This window comes from Anomaloglossus baeobatrachus, chromosome 8 (assembly GCF_048569485.1).
Source record: "Anomaloglossus baeobatrachus isolate aAnoBae1 chromosome 8, aAnoBae1.hap1, whole genome shotgun sequence".
NCBI classification, from domain to species: Eukaryota; Metazoa; Chordata; class Amphibia; order Anura; family Aromobatidae; genus Anomaloglossus; species Anomaloglossus baeobatrachus.
The window spans coordinates 149,731,519-149,755,340 of NC_134360.1; the positions used below are offsets into that span (position 1 = coordinate 149,731,519).

Genomic DNA, 23,822 nt, shown 5'->3' on the forward strand with positions numbered 1-23,822 from the left:
CCTTTCCCATCATCAGCACTATGCACGAAAGGAACACGTTGTCACCTGGCGACCGGAGTACAAATTGATTGAGTGGACTACGTTGGTGACTTAACAGCCGTGTGCGGCAATGATGCAAACCTGTCTGCGGCCCTTCGTCAGGGCAATGTGACACACGTGCCTTGCATGGCTCACGTGTTGAATCTGATTCTCCAGCAATTTTTAAAATACCATCCCGGCCTACATGGCCTTGTGCAGCGGGCATGCTGCTATGTGCTCACTTTCATCCTTCGCACCCAGCAGCTCAACAACTTTCAGCGCTCCTGAACTCTTAGGGTCTGGCGGTTAAACGCCGGAAATGCGATGTTCCGACACGCAGGAATTTGAATCTGCACATGTTGCAGCGTCTGTGGCAGCACCGCAGAGCCCTGCTGAAATACGGTATGACGTATACCCTGGGCTAACTTGATCCAGAAGTGGTGCAGATCACGCTGCTGGAGTGGTGTCAGATCAAGGACCTATGCACCCTTCTACACAGTTTACAAATGTCGACGATGATGTTTAGCACTGGTGATGCCATTCTCAGCATGACAAATCTGGTCATCTACAAGATGGAGCACACGGTAAGCATTATTCGGAGTCAGGTGTTGGTCCAAGAGGAAGGGGAGGAAGTACAGGAGGAGTCATATGCAGAAGGGATAATAAGATCTACAAGGCCCAGACGGTGAGCGGCACCTAGGTGGAAGTCAAGGGACGGTGGGGGAGAGGGATTAACAAAGGCGCATAGTATCAGCAAAAATTGTTGAGGAAGGTGCAGGAGCCCATGAAGAAATGGAGGACGAACTGGCGATGGGCATGGAAGACTCAGCAGATGAGTGAGAGCTTGCTCACATTTCGGTTGTGCGTGGTTGGGGGAGAGGGCAGAGGAAGGAGGCACGATTCTCACCTCTCTGCCACCAACACACCAAGGACTTGGTCCTCCTGGATGCACAAGACACATGAGCGCCTTCTTGCTGCACTACCTACAACATGACCCTCGGATTGTACGAATTCGAAGTAATGCTAACTACTGGGTTGCCACACTGTTAGATCCCTGGTACAACACAAAATTTGGCGAAATAATTCCTGCCATAGAAAGGGACGCACGTATACAGGAGTATCTGCAGAAGGTGGTACGCAATCTTAGATCTGCTTTTCCACTAAACACCAGTGCTGCACAGAGTGAATCTCAACGCTTTGTCATGGATAGGAGGAAATGGGCTTTTACTTGTCCACATCTGAGGGACCGAGGGCTGGCTGCTGTGCTGAGATGGCATTGAGTACGGTGTCCCTGCAGAGTTGCACTTTTGGTCATATACAAAATGAGTCGAAAAAGGACAGATGCTGGTGGAAAGGGGAACAGGTGTGTTGGAAAGGGGAAATAAGTTTTTGTCCGTGGGTTTGGTGGTTAAGCAAAAGTAACATTTGCTGAAGAAACACCATCTGTTACGGTGGGACTGGCAGATTTGGATAAGGTGGTATATACTAGGTTACCGCTATATAACGAAAATTAATAAGAAAAGAAAGAGAAAGGTATATATCCCCATCAGCAGTCAGTGTCCACCGTGCTCCCAGATGGAAAAGGAGAGGTTGACAACTGGAAGGTTAGGTGGAGGATACAGAGCTGTGTGGCTGTGAAACTAATAGTAGCCTGAACCGAGTTAGACGCCACTCGGATCTGGAGACTGGGAGCCCTGTTAGCGTCACAGGGTCAACACGCCCACCCAGCCCAGGAACTTCCTGTTAACATTACAGGGGCCATTGAGTACGCTGACCGTGTGCATTGGGGCCACACCTTTGGACAGCAGGCACATCAGCAGCAGCAGGCCTGTTAATGCCACTGGGCTGCACAAGCAGGACTAGTAGGACAGGAGCTGGTCTTAACCGTTCTGCGTTACCATCTGTGGTGGCAGCCTGCATCGACGCCCTATCCCTGCCTACCTCTGGCCTAAAGCCGCAATGGGTTCAACACATGGAGGTGTGCTCTTTCGGAGCATAATAGAAGACTGCGCACCTCCTTGTTGGCTCCAGCCCGTTTTATAACCTGGGTCCGCCCCAAACCAGGGTGGACCACAATGCACCTCCTGGAGACAAAAGCAGAGTGACACGTCATGAGTGGCATAACTAGCGTCCTATTTGGAACCGCAACTTCAATAATGACCTCATGGCTGCCACGACACAAACACCTCACCAGTCATCGTCTGACCATCAATAATGAGGTGACAAGTCATAGGGGTGGGCCTCTGCAAGCCATTTGGGAGTGGCCTGGCCACATCGTCAGGACACCTGATGCCCTGTGGTCTATATGGGCCCCCCACATCAGGGGCAGGGCCAAAGAGTTCATTACCGGACCTAGTCTCTGATGCAGTAAATGCCTGAGCAGGCTCAGTAGCATGAAATACAGTCTCTGAAAAAAGACTATCAGCTTTAGCATGGTGTTTAGGCACAAAACAGGACTTAGACCCGGCACGGAATGCAAGTACCAGTGCAAAGAGGCTTTTCGCACTAAGTGTGGGAGCATGCGCTGTATCCCGAAATGAAGTCTTAGCATCAGGAATGGCACAGTCAGGCTGAGCATACTCACTAGGCGAAACACTGTAGTTAGGCTGCGGCTGGGGTAAATCGGCACACGCATGCGCACTAGCTGCCTCTCCACACTTAGACGTGGAGGAGAAATTGCTCTTCGGGTGTGGACTTGGAGATGCTGTCTATGAACAGAAGGAAAAGCTAAAGGTGTGTGTTACAGCAAGGAGCCACCGCGGAAACACTTCGTTCAATTGTGAGGGGAGTCATTTTGGAGTTTAGTGAGGAGTACCGTAACACCAGTGAGCAGCATCCTGTGCCACAGACCAACATTCTTATGGTGTGGTCTATACTGCTTACCGTGAGAGGAGCATAAAGTCTGTATTTCTGGCAACTGGACATCACAGTACCCGGGTACGGTAGGCTGTGCCCAGACAATAATGCGGGCACGCAACACTTTGTTTTATTAGCAAAACACATATCTGTTCTGGGTAGGCCGACTATTTAGAGACAATAAGACTTGCTGCCTCTGCACTGTCAAATTGTCACGTACAGTTTAAATCATAGAGGGACAGCGACACATGTTTGCATTGACTGTTGATTTTCAAGATTTCCATGACTGTGTTGCAGAGCTGTGTGGTTTGCATTCACACTGTTATCATCTGCCTTATCTGTGAGGCTTCAGCTAATAAGGGTATTCAGGGGGGTAATGTGTTTTGTCTATGTTTACGTAGATAACTGGGAAGCTCTTGTGATTCGCCACTGGTAAGTCGTGTTCGCACACACACACACACACAGACACGCACAAACACACAATTACTGCTACGCAGAGGGATTAGCAGGTAGTAGGCAACAGAATAGATTGTTCAATTATTTAAAATGTATGCATGGTTCTTATTGTTTGTTTTGGTAAAGTTAAACAATCATTTATCAACCCAACTGACTAGAGTCCTTTTCCTGTTGCCTGGTTTTGCTGCATACTGGGGAGCCCACCCTGTTCACGACTTAAAATGAAGCATAAGTCGCAATGTGAATTTCACTGTGCTACAATGCGGCCTAGCATGCCTGTGCAACCACCGCCTGCCCCATCAAGTGCATCTGTGTGCTCTTCATCCTCTGTGACTGGGGACAGCAGTCTCACATGGTTTTTCACACTGAACTTCTACCCCTTTACACGCAACAAGGAGTGTGATTGGCAGGTCATCACTTGTTTTGGAAGTGGAAACAGATGGTATTGTTGAGCTGTCAGACATCGAGAGAACCAACATTGGATGCAGGCTACATTATATCCACACCTGCACTTTCGTCACAGATTGGCTGGACTACCTGCGTTTAATAATTGCATTCCAGAAATGGAAAGGAGTGTAGAATGCACATGTGTTGTACCTTGCTTGGCAGCAAAGGAACACTAACTTAGTATTACAGACAATTTTAGGAAGGCAGAAAAAGAGTCAGCTCTTTGGGCAAATTAAATAGCGTGGCAAAAGTGGACAGGTGGGTACAGTGGCCGTGTTCTGTGGGTACCAGGACAGTAAAGGAAGTCTCACTTTCTATCCCTCCGAATGACAAATGCAGCAAGGAATTGCCTGAGTTTCTGAGTTAATAAAATTAGCGTAGCAAAATGTGCATGCGGGTGTCATGCAGAGGTGCTGCAAATAGATTTGCACCAGTGGGACACTAATGGAAGTCCAACAGTCACTTCTTGTATGCCACTAAATGGCAGCATTTTTTGCTATTATTATAGCTTATTAAAAACAGAGGAGGAGGGTGTCATGCAGAGGTGCTAGAAATAGCTTGGCACCAGTGGGACAATAATGGAATACAACAGCCAGTTCTTGTATGCCACTAAATGGCAGCATTTTTTGCTATTATTATAGCTTATTAAAAACAGAGCAGGAGGGTGTCATGCAGAGGTGCTAGAAATAGCTTGGCACCAGTGGGACAATAATGGAATACAACAGCCAGTTCTTGTATGCCACTAAATGGCAGCATTTTTTGCTATTATTATAGCTTTTTAAAAACAGAGCAGGAGGGTGTCATGCAGAGGTGCTAGAAATAGCTTGGTATCAGTGGGGCACTAATGGAAGTCCAACAGCCACTTTTAGGATGGAGTTCACTAAGTGTTTGCTAGTATAATGGCTTAGTAACAATGAGTTTGAGTGTGCAATGCAGGCAGACGTGCTGCAAATATCTTTGCACTAGTGGGACAATACAGAAGTCCAACAGCCACGTTTAGGATGCCACTAAGTTCACTCAGTGTTTGCTAGTATAATGGCTTAGTAACAATGAGTTTGAGTGTGCAATGCAGGCAGACGTGCTGCAAATATCTTTGCACTACTGGGACAATACAGAAGTCCAATAGCCACGTTTAGGATGCCACTAAGGGGTGCTTCACACACAGCGAGCTCACTGCCGAGATCGCTGCTGAGTCACGCTTTTTGTGACGCAGCAGTGACCTCATTAGCGATCTTGCTGTGTGTGACAATGAGCAGCGATCTGGCCCCTGCTGCGAGATCGCTGCTCGTTACACACAGCCCTGGTTCGTTTTCTTCAAAGCCGCTCTCCTGCTGTGACACACAGATCGCTGTGTGTGACAGCAAGAGAGCGCCAAATGAAGCGAGCAGGGAGCAGGAGCCGGCGTCTGACAGCTGAGGTAAGCTGTATCCAAGATAAACATCGGGTGACCAAGGTGGTTACCCGATATTTACCTTAGTTACCAGCCTCTGCAGCTCTCACGCTGCCTGTGCTGCCGGCTCCGGCTCTCTGCACATGTAGCTGCTGTACACATCGGGTTAATTAACCCGATGTGTACAGCAGCTAGGAGAGCAAGGAGCCAGCGCTAAGCAGTGTGCGCGGCTCCCTGCTCTCTGCACATGTAGCTGCATTACACATCGGGTTAATTAACCCGATGTGTACTGTAGCTGGGGGAGAGCAAGGAGCCAGCGCTCAGTGTGCGCGGCTCCCTGCTCCCTGCTCACACTGGTAACTAATGTAAACATCGGGTAACCATACCCGATGTTTACCTTAGTTACCAGTCTCCGCAGCTTCCAGACGGCGGCTCCGTGCAAGCGCAGCGTCGCTTGCACGTCGCTGCTGGCTGGGGGCTGTTCACTGGTCGCTGGTGAGATCTGCCTGTTTGACAGCTCACCAGCGACCATGTAGCGATGCAGCAGCGATCCTGACCAGGTCAGATCGCTGGTCGGATCGCTGCTGCATCGCTAAGTGTGAAGGTACCCTAAGTTCACTCAGTGTTTGCTAGTATAATGGCTTAGTAACAATGAGTTGGAGTGTGCAAAGGGCAGGAGGGTACAGTGGCAGGGTTGTGGGTCTCTGGGTAGAGGAAAGGAAGCCTGCATTTCTATCCCTCCTAATGGGGAAATGCAGCGAGGAACTCCCTGACCTTAGCTACACAGACGCTGTCATCTTGTGTAGCTGTTAAACTCTGTTTTCATGGACCTGTCACCTATGGCTCTGACCCTGCCGGTATGAGCCCTTAAAAGGACTGATAGAAAGTGCTATCCCTATGCTGTACAGCGCTGTGTATGGAGCGTACACAGCAGTATCGGCGATAGGAGCTGCGCCAGTGATGACTGACAACAAGGACACAGAAGGCAGAAAATGGCGTGCTGGAGGAAAATGTCCGGTTTTATAATGCAGGGACATGTGACATGGACATCCTATCACACATGCTGTTGCTTCTCTGGCTAAAAGTCCACTTAGCTGTTTGTGTGTCTGGGATTGGCTGACATGCTGGCCCGCCCCACTACACGCGCGCGCTTAGGGAAGGAAGACAAGGAAAAAAAAAAAATGGCGATCGCCATTATCCATACAGCAGTGATCTGAATGTGCTGTTCCCACACACTATACACTGAAATTTCATAATAGTGTGAGTCACAGAGTGACTTACACTATTACAGCGGAAAGCCAGCTAGGAATTAGCTGGTCTTTTTGCTGCTGGAACCGTTCTCGAACGTATCTAGAACTATCGAGCTTTAGGAAAAAGCTCAAGTTCTAGTTTGATCTAGAACAGCCCCCAAAATCACTCGAGCCGCGAACTGGAGAACCTCGAACCACGAACCGCACTCAACTCTAGTCACCTGTTAGAAATGAGGCGAATGGAAATAGGATATACAGGTAGTCAATACATACCGGTAAATTACAGTCAGAATGTAAATAATGGAGAATAATATGGAGTAGGTCAGGTTCATATAGTATAGATTATTTATTCCTAAAATTCAGTCTTGAAAACATGCATAAAGTACCAAGTGCTTAAATAAGAAAATAAATAATTAATGAATATATAAGAAATAGAACCTGAACTAGTGCACATTTATTTTTACCATGCACAAGAAAAGGTGTTATATGGAAATCCACCATTAAACAGACAAGGTAGTCAATAAATAAAGAATAATACGTTCAGCTATACAGCTGTAAACAGCAGATATGCTCACTTTCTGCCTCACTTAGCTCCGGGCCTGGTGAAACCGAAAGTAATTCATGTGAGCTACAGGAGTCATCACATGACCCTGTGCTACCATGACAACCAGCGGAAGTCACTTGATCACGTCACGTGACTTCCGGTATCGGCCGGTAAGTAAATGATTACCGCCAATGCCGTTATAATGGTGCTGTCACATATTGACAGCAGCATTTAAGGTGTTAAACGGCACGAGCAGATAACGATTCTGGCAGGCACACATCTCAGCTGTGACAATCAGCTGAGATGTGTGCCGATCGCTGCAAGCTTCCGACAGCAGACTGCGGGCAGTAACACTACGACCACTAGGACGTAATATTACTGCCCGCGGTCATTTTCTCACTTTTACCATCCATTTGGTTATACCTCTTTTTTTAATGCCATTGTGCTGTGAATTACTCATTTTCAAATATTTTTCTTATTTAGTTTGACACTTCATGGCTTTTAACTAACTGGTAACCTTAGGCTATTGATTTAACTAGCTTTGACTAGCTTCCACTGAGGAGCTTTATGCAGGTGATCTATGTGCACTAGCACTTTATTTTACACTTACTTTCACAGTAGGAGTTGCTCCATTTATATTTGTGAGTGTTTTTTTTAGGTTCATAGGCATTTAATTATTGCCTCTAGGCCATTACTGTGTGGCTATCTGTATGGTTTTCACCTTTTTAACTACACTTTAATGTCTTGGTAATTAATAAAGATTTGAATTTTATTGATTAAATATTCTTTGTATTATGGCATTTAATTTGTTTTCTCTATAGGTTTGTACATTATTTATTCCCTATTTTCTGTGGTAATTTCTTAGGGGTACTTCTCACATAGCGAGATCGCCAGCGAGATCACTGCTGAGTCACAGATTTTGTGATGTACCAGTGACCTCATCAGCCATCTCGCGGTGTGTGACACTATGCAGCGACTTGGCCCCTGCTGTGAAATCGCTGATCGTTACACACTGCTCTGATTCATTTTTTTGGTCTTTGCTCTCCCGCTGTGATGCACACATCGCTGTGTTTGACAGCGAGAGAGCAACAATCTGAATGTGCAGGGAGCAGGGAGCCGGCTTCTGCGGACGCTGGTAACCAAGGTACACATTGGGTAACCAAGCAAAGTAGGTATCGTAGGATGTTTAGAAATTAGAAACTTATGCTCATTTGCCCAAATCAAGCAATCACCCAAGCCATCATCTAAGATGCCAATAAGGGTCTCTTGAAACCTATCAGTGGGATCACCCTCTAGGATCTCATAATTTTTGTGGTCAATCAGGATGGACAAGCACATTGCGAGCATCTTTCATGGTCTAGGACACCTATATTCCCCCTTTATCTGAGGGTTTCAGAACCAGGTAACCATTCTTTTCTAGTTTCCGTAGAGCCTCCCATTCCGATCTGTTAAAATTTGGGGTTATTACCCCCTTGCTGGGGTCGATGTTCCTAAAATTTCCCTCTACCAACTGCAGAATTAAATCTATATTATTACACTCCCCAGCTGGGGGCATTTTGTTGCTTCTCTGTTTCAGATTAGTAAAGGAGCCCTGCCCTAGCAGTCTGTCATTTCCTCCTAACAAGTCCATGAGATCCGTTAGGCTATGTGCGCACTTTGCGTTTTCACCTGCGTTTCTGCAGCGTTTTGAACTGAAGCATTTTCATGCAAAAAGGCATGCGTTTTGATTTTTCATAATAGTCTATGGAAAATGGGGAATTCTGGTTCGCACTTTGCGTTTGCATACGCTGCGTTTAATTTGCATAATTTGTGGCAAAAACCATGCATTCAAAGAAGCAGCATGTCAATTGTTTTTGCCATTTGGGCTGTGTTTTGCTAACATTGAAGTCAATGAGAAGTTGAAAAAGCAAGCAACATCAAAATTCCAGTGTTTTACATGCTTTTTAGGTGCAGAAAACATGCGTTTTGGACTACATAAACGTATGCTTTTCTGACATCAAAATAATGAAATAATATGTCGCTTTACACACACACCTAGTCCGACAATTAAAATAACGATAAATATTAGTTTATTGCTACTTTAGTGATAAATAGTATAAAACCGCTATAATTATATGAAATATAACTATTTTCGTTATTATTTCAATAATTGTGTTCCTTTTTTTCCTCTTTTTTCATTGTGTTTGACTGTTTAAACTTTATTTAGCTGTGTCTTTATATTCAAAACGCATCTGTCTAAACGCAATGGAAAAGCAGGTAAAACGCGGCTAAAACGCGGTAAAAACGCATGCATATTTACCGCTATTTTGTGGTCAAAACCAACTTTGGCAAAAGCAATTTCTGCCAGAGGATGCGTTTAGAACTGCAACTAGGACGACAAAAGTGTATTGACTCATGTTAATAATTTCTCCTGGTGAATTACAAGTTTTTAATTCCGATTTTGGGGAAATAAGTTGGTGCTCGTAGTCATTACCCTAAAAAAGGTTGTGGAGATTTCTGTTAATACACAATGTACACGTAAAACTGGAGTATGTGTGGGATTATATCCAGCACACCAAGTAAGCTCTGCTAAATCTGCAGCAAATAAAACTGTGATTCTATCATATCATCTGCACCCAGTAAACTAAGTGACGCACCACTAGAATCAGGGTCTCTATCCCTACCTCATGCTGCTGTCAGATTATATATCACAAAACCTGCTGATAAACACCCTTTGACATTCTTAGCACCTCCTTCTCTCTCTTGATCAATTTCTGATGTATATCTAATGTCAGGCACTGTCCAAGAAAACACGTGCCTGTGCAGATCAGCAATCTCTTCACTTCAGAGCACTAACTTGCCCTCTTCAGGCTACAGACTGCAGTCGTCCATGATGACTGATGTCAGATGTACATCAGCTACTGATCAAAAGAAAAAAGCAATAACTGGATATTAAAGAGAACCAATCATCAGAATTTTTCTATATAAGCTAAAGCAAGTGCTATACTGGCACTATCAGGCTAATTTTACATACATTTAGTTGTCAGCTAGGATGTGTAGGTTTTGAAATACAAGAAAGTAAAGTTTATAAAATCATCAGCTTCTTGAGTGACAGCAGCTGAGGATCAGATAATATCTGGGGAAGTATACATAGTTATCCCTTCCCCCTGTTAGAATTAGTATAAGTATTACACAATCGATTTATTTTTTTACTTGCAGGACCTGTGCTGAGGTCATACCCATGTGACCAGAAAATGTGGGGCCTCAGCCAACAGAAGCATGTTGCTTCCTGGTATCAGCTTTGTTGGCTGAGGCCCCGCCCTTTCTGGTCACATGGATATGACCTCAGCAAAGGTCCCGCAAGTGAAAAAGTAAATCGATTGTATAATACTTATACTAATTCTAACAGGAGGAGGGGATAACTATGAATACCCCCCAGATATTATCTGATCCTCAGCTGCTGTCACTCAAGAAGCTGATGATTTTATAAACCTTACAATTCTTGGATTTCAGAACCTAAATATCCGAGGTGACCAATAAATGTATGTATAGAATTAGCCTGATAGTGCCAGTATAGCACTGGCTTTAGGTTATATACAAAAATCCTGGTAATTGGTTCCATTTAAGTAAAGCAACAGTGAACTTGACAGTGTTAATTGTGCGAACTTTTAATTTTTTATCCATTTTTAAACTCAAAATAATATACAATCGATATTATTTTTTCCACAGCAAGTAACCCTACATTTCAATGTATAGTTAACTGTAAGCAATTTGACTTTTAGGTACCGCCTGGCGAGCAAAGAAAAAAGTCGACAGTGTACGGCTACTGGCTGGAGCAATTACCCTCCTCACTGTGAAGGTAAAGTGAGAGCCATTGCTTAAATGATATGTAAAAGTGCAAAATATATTGTACAAAATAGTCTTTCAAGCAGTTCGGAAAAGTCAGTAGATGTGTAGAATGTTCACTGATTTCTAAATATTTAGTTAAAAAAAACCACTCAGATCCAGTGTGATAAGGATTAGCTGTTTTTCAGCTTTTTGTGAGTGTTATATAGTAGGTACCGGTATGCACAAAATAGGACAGCTCCTTCACTAACGCTTGTAATTTTCTATTCAATGCTGTGTAAGGTACCTAAGTGCAGTATCATAAATAGGTTAAATAGAGGTGTAGCATTTTAATACATTTTATTTATTATAAAATATTATCTACGGACCATTCAGAGAGCACACTGTATTCACCAAATGTAAAAATTACTATAGCAGTACTGTGTATAATAATTCAGGCTGCAAAACAATATGCAATTGACTTTTAATTCCTTTGCTGCCTCCAATGACTGCAATTTGTATCAATCAATCACAATGGCTAGATTGCTGCTGTGCTTGTGCACTGACTACAATCACCTATATCCCACAACACAATCACGGGATTTTGGTTTAGTTATCAGTAGAGATGAGCGAACCGGTTGCGGTTCGGCTCGAGCTCGGTTCGCCAAACCGAGGTCTGATTCGAGTTCGGTTCGGCGAACCGGTTCGGCGAACCACTCGAAACCATAGGAAACAATAGGAGGCAATCACAAACACATAAAAACACCTAGAAAACACTCTTAAAGGTATCCAAAAGGTGAAAAAAAAACTCACAACACAAACACATGGGAAAGTGACAAGAACAAATTCTCATGCGAAAACAAAACAGCGTTACGAGGAAAAAGAGGACGTGACACAGATATAAGCATGGCATGCCCTTCTAAAATCATGTAAAACACCGCAAGGTGACTCCAAGCGGAGTCTCCCTTTTTTCCAAAAATTGGGCCACACACACCCACCCTTCAGTGGCAGCAGTTGTGCCCCAGTTGTACACTTCACAGCTAGATTTGCATCAAGAACTTTCAAAAATACGCCATCCTTAACCGTCGCCAGGATGACACCGGGGTAGGTAGCAAAGTCTTTCCTGATCCCAGATCTGTTCATCTTGGCTCCTTTTAAAAAACACAGCAAGGGTTACTCCAAGCAGAGTCTCCCTTTTTTCCAAAAATTGGGCCACACAGACACCCCTTCAGTGGCAGCACTTGTGCCCCAGTTGTACACTTTACAGGTAGATTTGCATCAAGCACATTCAAAAATACGCCATCCTTAACCGTCCCCAGGATGACACCGGGGTAGGTAGCAAAGTCTTTGCTGAACCATGACTTGTTCATCTTGGCTCCTTTTAAAAAACACAGCAAGGGTTACTCCAAGCAGAGTCTCCCTTTTTTTTCAAAAAATTGGGCCACACAGACACCTTATCAGTGGCAGCACTTGTGCCCTAGTTGCAAACAGGATGTTTTGATTTGCATCAAGCACATTCCAAATCCACAAGCATTTACTCTCCCCAGGATGACACAGGGGTAGTAAATTCCTGGTGGATCCATGACTTGTTCATTTTGATGAACGTTAGTCTGTCCACATTGTCACTGGACAGACGCGTGCGCTTATCTGTCAGCACACACCCATTAGCACTGAAGACATGTTCAGAGACAACGCTGGCAGCTGGACACGACAAGATCTCCAAGGTGTAAATGGAGAGCTCTGGCCATTTTTCAAGATTTGAAGCCCAAAATGAGCAAGGCTCCATTTGCAAAGCCATGGCATCGATGTTCATTTGGAGATACTTCTGTATCATCGTCTCCAGCCGTTGACTATGTGTCAGACTTGTTGTCTCTGGTGGCCTTGCAAAGGAGGGTCTAAAAAAATTATGAAAAGATTCAATAAAATTGCTATTACCAGCACAAGATACGGTGCTGCTAGTACGGGTAGACTGTTGAAGATGACGATATAAATAGAGATGAACCTGGCTCAACCACTCAATAATTTTAGGTGCTCTGGAGAAAAATCATACAATATAGAGAAATATATACTCCGGCACACATTGTGTGCCGGAGTATATATTTCTCTATGTTGAAGATGACGAGACCGTCCCATGTTTGTCAAGTTACAACTGGGAGATTCACTCCATGCACCTGCACGGTTGTTTGGTGGAAAAGCCGAGTTAAGATCGAGTAACAGCTTTTGCTGATACTCCTGCATACGTGCGTCCCTTTCTATAGCTAGAATTATGTCACAAAATTTGGACTTGAACCGGGGATCTAATAGTGTGGCAAGCCAGTACTCATCATCACTTCTAATTTTGACAATACGAGGGTCATGTTGGAGGTAGTGCAGCAAGAAGGTGCTCATGTGTTTTGCGCAGCCATTCGGACCAAGTCCACGCTGTGTTTGTGGCATAGAGGTGCTAACTAGAGTTGAGCGCGATTCTAGGTTCGTGGTTCTCCAGTTCGCGGCTCGAGTGATTTTGGGGCCTGTTCTAGATCGAACTAGAACTCGAGCTTTTTTGCAAAAGCTCGATAGTTCTAGATACGTTCGAGAACGGTTCTAGCAGCAAAAAAACAGCTAATTGCCAGCTGGCCTTCTGCTGTAATAGTGTAAGTCACTCTGTGACTCACACTATTATGAAATTTCAGTGTATAGTGTGTGGGAACAGCGCCTTCAGATCACTGCTGTATGGATAATGGCGATCGCCATTTTTTTTTTTTTTTCCTTGTCTTCCTTCCCTAAGCGCGCGCGTGTAGTGGGGAGGGCCAGCATGTCAGCCAATCTCAGACACACACACAGCTAAGTGGACTTTTAGCCAGAGAAGCAACGGCATGTGTGATAGGATGTCAATGTCACATGTCCCTGCATTATAAAAACGAGTATCTGCCCGTCCGGACGCCATTATCTTTTCTGCGTCCTTGGTGTCAGACATCACTGGCGCAGCTCCGTCCTGAGTCCTATCGCCGATACTGCTGTATGCGCTCCATACACAGTGCTGGACAGCTTAGGGATAGCACTTACTATCAGTCCTTTTAAGGGCTCGTACCGGCAGGGTCAGAGCCATAGGTGACAGGTCCTGAAAACAGAGACAGTGTCTGTGTAGCTAAGGTCAGGGATTTCCTTGCTGCATTTCCCCATTAGGAGGGAATAGAAAGGCAGGCTTCCATTCCTCTACCCAGAGCCCCACAACCCTGGCACTGTACCCTCCTGTCCTCTGCACACTCCAACTCATTATAACTAAGCCATTATACTAGCAAACACTGAGTGTACCTAGTGGCATCCTATACGTGGCTATTGGACTTCTGTATAGTCCCAGTAGTGCACAGATATTTGCAGCACGTCTGCCTGCATTGCACAATCAAACTGATAGTCACTAAGCCATTATACTAGCAAACACTGAGTGTACCTAGTGGCATCCTAAACGTGGCTGTTGGACTTCTGTATAGTCCCAGTAGTGCACAGATATTTGCAGCACCTCTGCCTGCATTGCACACTCCAACTCATTATAACTAAGCCATTATACTAGCAAACACTGAGTGTACCTAGTGTCATCCTAAACGTGGCTGTTGGACTTCTGTATAGTCCCAGTAGTGCACAGATATTTGCAGCACGTCTGCCTGCATTGCACACTCCAACTCATTATAACTAAGCCATTATACTAGCAAACACTGAGTGTACCTAGTGTCATCCTAAACGTGGCTATTGGACTTCTGTATAGTCCCACTAGTGCACAGATATTTGCAGCACGTCTGCCTGCATTGCACACTCCAACTCATTATAACTAAGCCATTATACTAGCAAACACTGAGTGTACCTAGTGTCATCCTAAACGTGGCTATTGGACTTCTGTATATTCCCACTAGTGCACAGATATTTGCAGCACCTCTGCCTGCATTGCACACTCCAACTCATTATAACTAAGCCATTATACTAGCAATTTATGCTGCCAGTTTAAGGGCCGTAGTTGCATTATCAGGGATATTTATCCTTTATTATTCTGCTGTTAATAAAGCTAGACCACCGCTGCAATCTACACCACCTCTCAATTTTTACTACCACATTTTCAGTGCACAATCTTGTCGCAATCAACATGAGTGGCAAAATGACAGATGCTGGTGGAAAGGGGAAGAGGTGTGCTGGAAAAGGAAAAAAAGGGTTTGTCTGTGGGGAAGGTGGCAAAGCTCCATTATCATCTGCTGAAGATAGACCATCTACCAGCAAAAGTAAGATGTCTACTACTTACCGTGGACAATCCGATGTGCTCCCTTTTTTACGGACACGAACAACAGGAACAAAGGTAGATGATGGCCAAAAAAGGAAAATGCTTGAATGGATCTCAAGGGGTCCAACAAGTGCCCTCTCAGCCACCTCAAGTACCGCATCCAAAAAACACCAGTCCTCTGAGTTGTCATCCCAATCAAACTTGCTTTCTCCCAGCTCTGAAGTCTCCATCAGCCCTGCACAGTATGGTGGAACTGAGATGGCTGAGTCTGCAGAGCTGTTCAGTCACACTATAGCCTGGGAATCAGAGGTCTGCTCCCAAGCTCCAGTGAGTACAGACCAGGAAATGGTCTGCAGTGATGCCCAGAACCTTTGTGACTCTGATTCAGGCCGTGAGGACCAAGTTTCTGAGCATAATGTTGACCCTTTGTCACAAACTGTAACACCTGTGGATATAGACAATGAGGAACATACTGATGATGATGAGACGCAGATACCTGATTGGGATGACAACTTAAATATTCGGTCAGGGCAAGAAGAGGCTCGGTCTGAGGGGAAGGGGAGTGCAAACACAACAATTGATGATGAAGTTCTAGATCCCACCTACTGTCAACCCCCAGTCAGGCACTCGAGGAGGTCAACAGAGGCGGTTGAGGAGGATGTAACCGACGACGAAGTTACCTTGCGCCTTCCTGGACAGAGTCGGAGCACTGGTAGCACGTCTACAACTGCATCCTCAGCCACCACTCTGCCTCTGAGCACTAGTCGGGGGGGCTCAGCAGGTCGCATGCCCTCTAAGCCTTGCCTAGCCTGGTCCTTTTTTGACATAGAAAAAGATCGCCGAAATTATGTGATGTGTAAAATTTGTCGTGAGTCTGTTAGTATAGGTCAAAACCTCAGCAGTTTGACAACTTCTTCCATGAATCGTCACATGAATAAATATCATAGGTCCCGGTGGGAAGCTCACTGTGCTGCAATGCGGCCTAGCGGAGCGAACCATCCACGGCCTGCCCCTTCCAGTGCATCCGCGCGCTCTTCATCTTCTAGGACTGTGGGGACAGCTGTCACACCTGGTTTTCCACGCACAACTTCCACCACTGTAACCGCAACAGGCACTTTGCTTGGTAGGTCGTCAGTTGGTTTGGAAGGGGAAACAAGTGAGTGTGTACAGCTCTCTCAGACATCGATAGAACCAACGTTGGATGAAGGCAACATCATGTCTCCGCCTGCACTTGTCTCACAAACCTGCATTTTTCCAGGGACACCCTACTCAACACCGTCTACACACAGCAGCCAGATCTCTGTCCCTCAGATGTGGTCAAATAAAAGGCCATTTCCTGCGACCCATGACAAAGCTAAGAGGTTGACTCTATCCCTCTGTAAGCTCTTGGCTACTGAAATGCTGCCTTTCCGCCTAGTGGACACACAGGATTTTAGAGACCTTATGTCTGTCGCTGTGCCCCAGTACCAGATGCCTAGTCGCCACTACTTCTCTAAGAAAGGTGTGCCCGCGCTACACCAGCATGTCGCACACAACATCACCGCTTCCTTGAGAAACTCTGTGTGTGAACGGGTGCATTTCACCACCGATACTTGGACCAGTAAGCATGGACAGGGACGTTACATGTCGCTGACTGGGCACTGGGTAACTATGGTGATAGATGGTGAAGGGTCTGCTGCACAAGTCTTGCCGTCCCCACGACTTGTGTGTCAATCCTCTGTCTGTCCAAGTTCCGCCACTGCTTCTGCCTCCTCCACCTCATCTGAGTCCTCCACCTCCGCCCCAAGCCTGCCTGGTCAGGCCACCAGTGTTCTCACTGCGCAGAAGGAATCACGCACCCCTCATTACTATGCTGGCAGCAGAGCGCAACGGCATCAGGTGGTCTTTAGCTTGACATGTCTTGGGAATAGGAGTCACACAGCTGAGGAGTTGTGGTCAGCTCTGCGGTCAGAGTTTAATAAATGGTTGTCTCCACTCAACCTGCAGCCTGGTAAGGCCGTGTGCGACAATGCTGCAAACCTGGGTGCGGCCCTTCGCCTGGGCAAGGTGACACACGTGCCTTGTATGGCTCACGTGTTGAACCTTGTCGTCCAGCAATTCTTAACACACTATCCCGGCCTAGATGGCCTTCTGACCAGGGCACGAAAACTGTCTGCTCACTTCCGCCGTTCAACCGCCGCAGCTGAGCGACTTGCATCTCTCCAGAAGTCTTTCAGCCTGCCGGATCATCGCCTGAAATGCGATGTGTCACGCTGGAATTCGACTCTCCACATGTTACAGCGACTGTGGCAGCACCGCCGAGCCCTGGTGCAATATGTCATGACGTATAGCCTGGGCCAACGAGATGCAGAGGTGGGGCAGATCACCCTGATGGAGTGGTCTCAGATCAAGGACCTATGCACCCTTCTGCAGAGTTTCGACATGGCGACGAATATGTTTAGCGCTGAAATGCCATTATCAGCATGACAATTCCAGTCATTTACATGCTGCAGCACACGCTAAACACTATTCGGACTCAGGGGTTGGGACAACAGGAAGGGGAGGAACTACAGGAGGATTCATATGCGCAAGGGACAACAACATCACCAAGGTCCAGACGTTCATCATCACCAACGCAGCAGGCATGGGACCATGGGGGACAGGGATCAACAAGGGCGCATAGTAGCAGGCAAAATGTTGAGGAAGGTGCAGGAGAACATGAAGAAATGGAGGACGAACTGTCCATGGACATAGAAGACTCAGCAGATGAGGGAGACCTTGGTCAAATTTCAGTTGAAAGAGGTTGGGGGGAGATGTCAGAAAAAGAAAGAACGGTTAGCACCTCTATGCCACAAACACAGCGTGGACTTGGTCCGCATGGCTGCGCAAGACACATGAGTGCCTTCTTGTTGCACTACCTCCAACATGACCCTCGTATTGTCAAAATTAGAAGTGATGATGACTACTGGATTGCCACACTATTAGATCCCCGGTACAAGTCCAAATTTTGTGACATAATTCCAGCCATAGAAAGGGACGCACGTATGCAGGAGTATCAGCAGAATCTGTTACTCGATCTTAGCTCGGCTTTTCCACCAAACAACCGTGCAGGTGCAGGAAGTGATTCTCCCAGTTGTAACTTGACAAACATGGGACGGTCTCGTCATCTTCAACAGTCTACCCGTACCAGTAGGACTGTATCTGGTGCTGGTAACAGCAATTTTATGGAATCTTTTCATAATTTTTTTAGACCCTCCTTTGCAAGGCCACCAGAGACAACAAGTCTGACACATAGTCAACGGCTGGAGAGGATGATACAGGAGTATCTCCAAATGAACATCAATGCCATGACTTTGCAAATGGAGCCTTGCTCCTTTTGGGCTTCAAATCTAGAAAAATGGCCAGAGCTCTTCAGTTACGCCTTGGAGATTTTGTCGTGTCCAGCTGCCAGCGTTGTCTCTGAACGTGTCTTCAGTGCTGCTGGGTGTGTGCTGACAGATAAGCGCACGCGTCTGTCCAGTGACAATGTGGACAGACTAACGTTCATCAAAATGAACAAGTCATGGATCCACCAGGAATTTACTACCCCTGTGTCATCCTGGGGAGAGTAAATGCTTGTGGATTTGGAATGTGCTTGATGCAAATCAAAACATCCTGTTTGCAACTAGGGCACAAGTGCTGCCACTGATAAGGTGTCTGTGTGGCCCAATTTTTTGAAAAAAGGGAGACTCCGCTTGGAGTAACCCTTGCGTGCTGTGTTTTTTAAAAATGATCCAAGATGAACAGAGCTGGGATCAGGAAAGACTTTGCTACCTACCCCGGTGTCATCCTGGGGACGGTTAAGAATAGCGTATTTTTGAATGTGCTTGATGCAAATCTAGCTGTGAAGTGTACAACTAGGGCACAAGTGCTGCCACTGAATGGGTGGGTGTGTGTGGGGCCCAATTTTTGGAAAAAAAGGGAGACTCCGCTTGGAGTAACCCTTGCTTGCTGTGTTTTTTAAAAATGATCCAAGATGAACAGAGCTGGGATCAGGAAAGACTTTATCTACCTACCCCGGTGTCATGCTGGGGACGGTTAATTATGGCGTATTTTTTAATGTGCTTGATGCAAATCTAGCTGTGAAGTGTACAACTGGGGCACAACTGCTGCCACTGAATGGGTGGGTGTGTGTGGGGCCCAATTTTTGGAAAAAAAGGGAGAATCCGCTTGGAGTAACCCTTGCTTGCTGTGTTTTTTAAAAATGATCCAAGATGAACAGAGCTGGGATCAGGAAAGACTTTGCTACCTACCCCGGTGTCATCCTGGGGACGGTTAAGTATGGCGTATTTTTGAATGTGCTTGATGCAAATCAAAACATCCTGTTTGCAACTAGGGCACAAGTGCTGCCACTGATAAGGTGTCTGTGTGGCCCAATTTTTGGAAAAAAGGGAGACTCCGCTTGGAGTCACCTTGCGGTGTTTTACATGATTTTAGAAGGGCATGCCATGCCTATATCTGTGTCTCATCCTCTTTTTCCTCGTAACGCTGTTTTGTTTTCACATGAGAATTTGTTCTTGTCACTTTCCCATGTGTTTGTGTTGTGTTGTGAGTTGTTTGTCACCTTTTGTACACCTTCGAGGGTGTTTTCTAGGTGTTTTTATGTGTTTGTGATTGCCTGCCATTGTTTCCTATGCAGTTCGAGTTCGGTTCGTCGACGTTCGACGAACCGAACTCGAACGGGACCTCCGTTCGACGAACCGACCTCGAGCCGAACCGCGACCGGTTCGATTATCTCTAGTGCTAACCATTCTTTCTTCCTCTTACATCTCCCCCCAACCTCTTTCAACTGAAATTTGACCAAGGTCTCCCTCATCTGCTGAGTCTTCCATGTCCATGGAGAGTTCGTCCTCCATTTCTTCATGTTCTCCTGCACCTTCCTCAACATTTCACCTGCTACCATGTGCCCTTGTTGATCCCTGTCCCCCATGGTCCCATGCCTGCCGCCTTGGTGATGATGAACGTCTGGACCTTGGTGATGTTGTTGTCTCTTGCGCATATGAATCCTCCTGTAGTTCCTCCCCTTCCTGTTGTCCCACCCCCTGACTCCGAATAGTGTTTAGCGTGTGCTCCAGCATGTAAATGACTGGAATTGTCATGCTGATAATGGCATTGTCAGCGCTAAACATATTCGTCGCCATGTCGAAACTGTGCAGAAGGGTGCATAGGTCCTTGATCTGAGACCACTCCATCAGGGTGATCTGCCCCACCTCTGCATCTCGTTGGCCCAGGCTATATGTCATGACTTATTGCATCAGGGCTCGATGGTGCTGCCACAGTCGCTGTAACATGTAGAGAGTCAAATTCCAGCGTGTCAGCACATCGCATTTCAGGCGATGAACCGGCAGGCCGAAAAACTTCTGGAGCGATGCAAGTCGCTCAGCTGCGGTGGTTGAACGGCGAAAGTTAGCAGACAGTTTTCGTGCCCTGGTCAGAAGGCCATCTAGGCCTGGATAGTGTGTTAAAAATTGCTGGACAACAAGCATGAGCCATACAAGGCACGTGTGTCACCTTGCCCAGGCGAAGGGCCGCACCCAGGTTTGCAGCATTGTCGCACATGGCCTTACCAGGCTGCAGGTTGAGTGGAGACAACCATTTACCAAACTCAGTCTCCAGAGCTGCCCACAACTCAGCAGCTGTGTGACTCTTATTTCCAAGACATTTCAAGATAAAGACCACCTGATGCCGTTGCGCTCTGCTGCCAGCATAGTAATGAGGGGTGCATGATTCCTTCTGCACAGTTGCAATGCTGGTGGCCTGACCAGGCAGGCTTTGGCCGGAGGTGGAGGACCCAGATGAGGTGGAGGAGGCAGAAGCAGTGGCGGAACTTGGACAGAGAGGATTGACACACAAGTCGTGGGGACGGCAAGACTTGTGCAGCAGACCCTTCACCATGTATCACCATAGTTACCCAGTGCCATGTCAGCGACATGTAACGTCCCTGTCCATGCTACTGGTCCAAGTATCGGTGGTGAAATGCACCCGTTCACACACAGAGTTTCTCAAGGAGGTGGTGATGTTGTGTGCGACATGCTGGTGTAGCGCAGGCACACCTTTCTTAGAGCAGTAGTGGCGACTGGGCATCTAGTACTGGGGCAAAGCAACAGACATAATGTCTCTAAAATCATGTGTGTCCACCAGGCGGAAAGGCAGCATTTCGGTAGCCAAGAGCTTACAGAGGGATAAAGTCAACCTCTTAGCTTTGTCATGGGTCACAGGAAATGGCCTTTTATTTGTCCACATCTGAGGGGCAGAGATCTGGCTGCTGTGTGTAGACGGTGGTGAGTAGGGTGTCCCTGGAAAAATGCAGTTTTGTGAGGAAAGTGAAGGCGTAGACATGATGTTGCCTTTATCCAACGTTGGTGCTATCGATGTCTGAGAGAGCTGTACACACGCACTTGTTTTCCCTTCCAAACCAACTGACGACCTACCAAGCAAACTGCCTGTTGCGGTTACAGTGGTGGAAGTTGTGCGTGGAAAACCAGGTGTGACAGCTGTCCCCAAGGTCCTAGAAGAGGAAGAGCGCGCAGATACACTTGAAGGGGCAGGCGGTGGATGGTCCGCTCCGCTAGGCCGCATTGCAGCATGGTGAGCTTCTCACTGGGAAATATGATATTTAGTCATGTGACAATTCATGGAAGAAGTTGTCAAACTGCTTAGGTTTTTGCCTCTACTAACAGATTCCCAACAAATTTTACAGATCACATGATTTGGGCGATCCTTTGCAAGGTCAAAAAAGGACCAGGCTAGGCAAGGCTTAGAGGGCATGCGACCTGCTGAGCCACCCCGACTACTGCTCAGAGGCAGAGTGGTGGCTGAGGATGAAGTTGTAGACGTGCTACCAGTACTCCTCCCCTGTCCAGGAAGGCGCAAGGTAACTTCGTCGTCAGTTGCATCCTCCTCCTTCGCCTCTGTTGACCTCCTCGAGTGCCTGACTGTGGGTTGACAGTAGATGGTATCTAGAACTTCCTCATCAATTGTTATGTTTGCACTCCCCTCACCCTCAGACCGAGCCTCTTCCTGCCCTGACCGAATATTTAAGTTGTCCTCCCAATCTGGTATCTGCGTCTCATCATCATCAGTATGTTCCTCATTGTCTATAACAACAGGTGTAACAGTTTGTGCATAAGAGTCAACATTATGCTCAGAAACTTGGTCCTCACGGCCTGAATCTGAGTCACAAAGGTTCTGGGCATCACTGCAGACCATTTCCTGGTCTGTACTCACTGTAGCTTGGGAGCAGACCTCTGATTCCCAGGATATAGTGTGACTGAACAGCTCTGCAGAATCAGCCATCTCTGTTCCACCATACTGTTCAGGGGCATGGAAACTTGAGAGCTGTGAGAAAGCAAGTGTGATTGGGATGACAACTCAGAGGACTGGTGTTTTTTTGATGCGGTAGTTGAGGTGGCGGAGAGGGCACTTGTTGGACCACTTGAGATCCATTCAAGCATTTTCTTTTTTTGGCCATCATCTACCTTTGTTCCAATTGTTTATGTCCGTAAAAAAGGGAGCACATCGGATTGTCCACGGTAAGTAGTAGACATCTTACTTTTGCTGGAAGATGGCCTATCTTCAGCAGATGTTAATGGAGCTTTGCCACCTTCCCCATGGACAAACCCTTTTTTTCCTTTTCCAACACACCTCTTCCCCTTTCCACCAGCATCTGTCATTTTGCCACTCATTTTGATTGCGATAAAATTGTGCACTTAAAATGTGGTAGTAAAAATTGAGAGGTGGTGTAGATTGCGGCGGTGGTCTATCTTTATTGACAGCAGAAAAAACAACAATAACTATCCCTGACAATGCAACTATTGCCCTTAAACTGGCAGCATAGTTTGCAATTCTAATAGCTTAGTAAAAATGAGTTTGACGGTGCAATGCAGAGGTACTGCAATTTGCTTAGCACCAGTGGGACAAAAATGAAGTCCAACAGCCACTTTTAGGATGCCACTAAGTTTCCTCAGTGTTTGCTATTATAATGGCTTAGTAACAATGAGCTTGAGGGTGCAATGCAGAGGTACTGGAAATTGCTTGGCACCAGTGGGACAAAAATGAAGTCCAACAGCCACTTTTTGGATGCCACTAAGTTTCCTCAGTGATTGCTATTATAAAGGTTTAGTAACAATGAGCTTGAGGGTGCAATGCAGAGGTGCTGTAAATTGCTTGGCACCAGTGGGACACTAATGAAGTCCAACGGCCACTTTTTGGATGCCACTAAGTTTCCTCAGTGTTTTCTATTAGAATGGATTAGTAACAATGAGCTTGAGGGTGCAATGCAGAGGTACTGCAAATTGCTTGGCACCAGTTGGACAAAAATGAAGTCCAACAGCCACTTTTTGGATGCCACTAAGTTTCCTCAGTGTTTGCTATTATAATGGCTTAGTAACAATGAGCTTGAGAGTGCAATGCAGAGGTGCTGCAAATTGCTTGGCACCAGTGGGACACTAATGAAGTCCAACAGACACTTTTTGGATGCCACTAAGTTTCCTCAGTGTTTGCTATTATAATGGCTTAGTAACAATGAGCTTGAGGGTGCAATGCAGAGGTACTGTAAATTGCTTGGCACCAGTGGGACATTAATGACGTCCAACAGCCACTTTTTGGATGCCACTAAGTTTCCCTCAGTGTTTGCTATTATAATGGCTTAGTAACAATGAGCTTGAGGGTGCAATGCAGAGGTGCTGCAAATTGCTTGGCACCAGTGGGACACTAATGAAGTCCAACAGCCACTTTTTGGATGCCACTAAGTTTCCTCAGTGTTTGCTATTATAATAGCTTAGTAAAAATGAG

General features: G+C 46.2%; 1 protein-coding gene across 1 annotated transcript in view; it reads left to right on the top strand.

Annotated features, from left to right (window-relative positions):
- Positions 1 to 23,822, top strand: part of CFH (complement factor H) — a 1,163,637-nt gene that overhangs the window by 81,375 nt on the left and 1,058,440 nt on the right. The window contains exon 4 of the mRNA XM_075322035.1: positions 10,723 to 10,799. Coding sequence (XP_075178150.1) covers positions 10,723 to 10,799 — 77 coding nt within the window. The remainder of the gene's footprint in view (positions 1 to 10,722; positions 10,800 to 23,822) is intronic.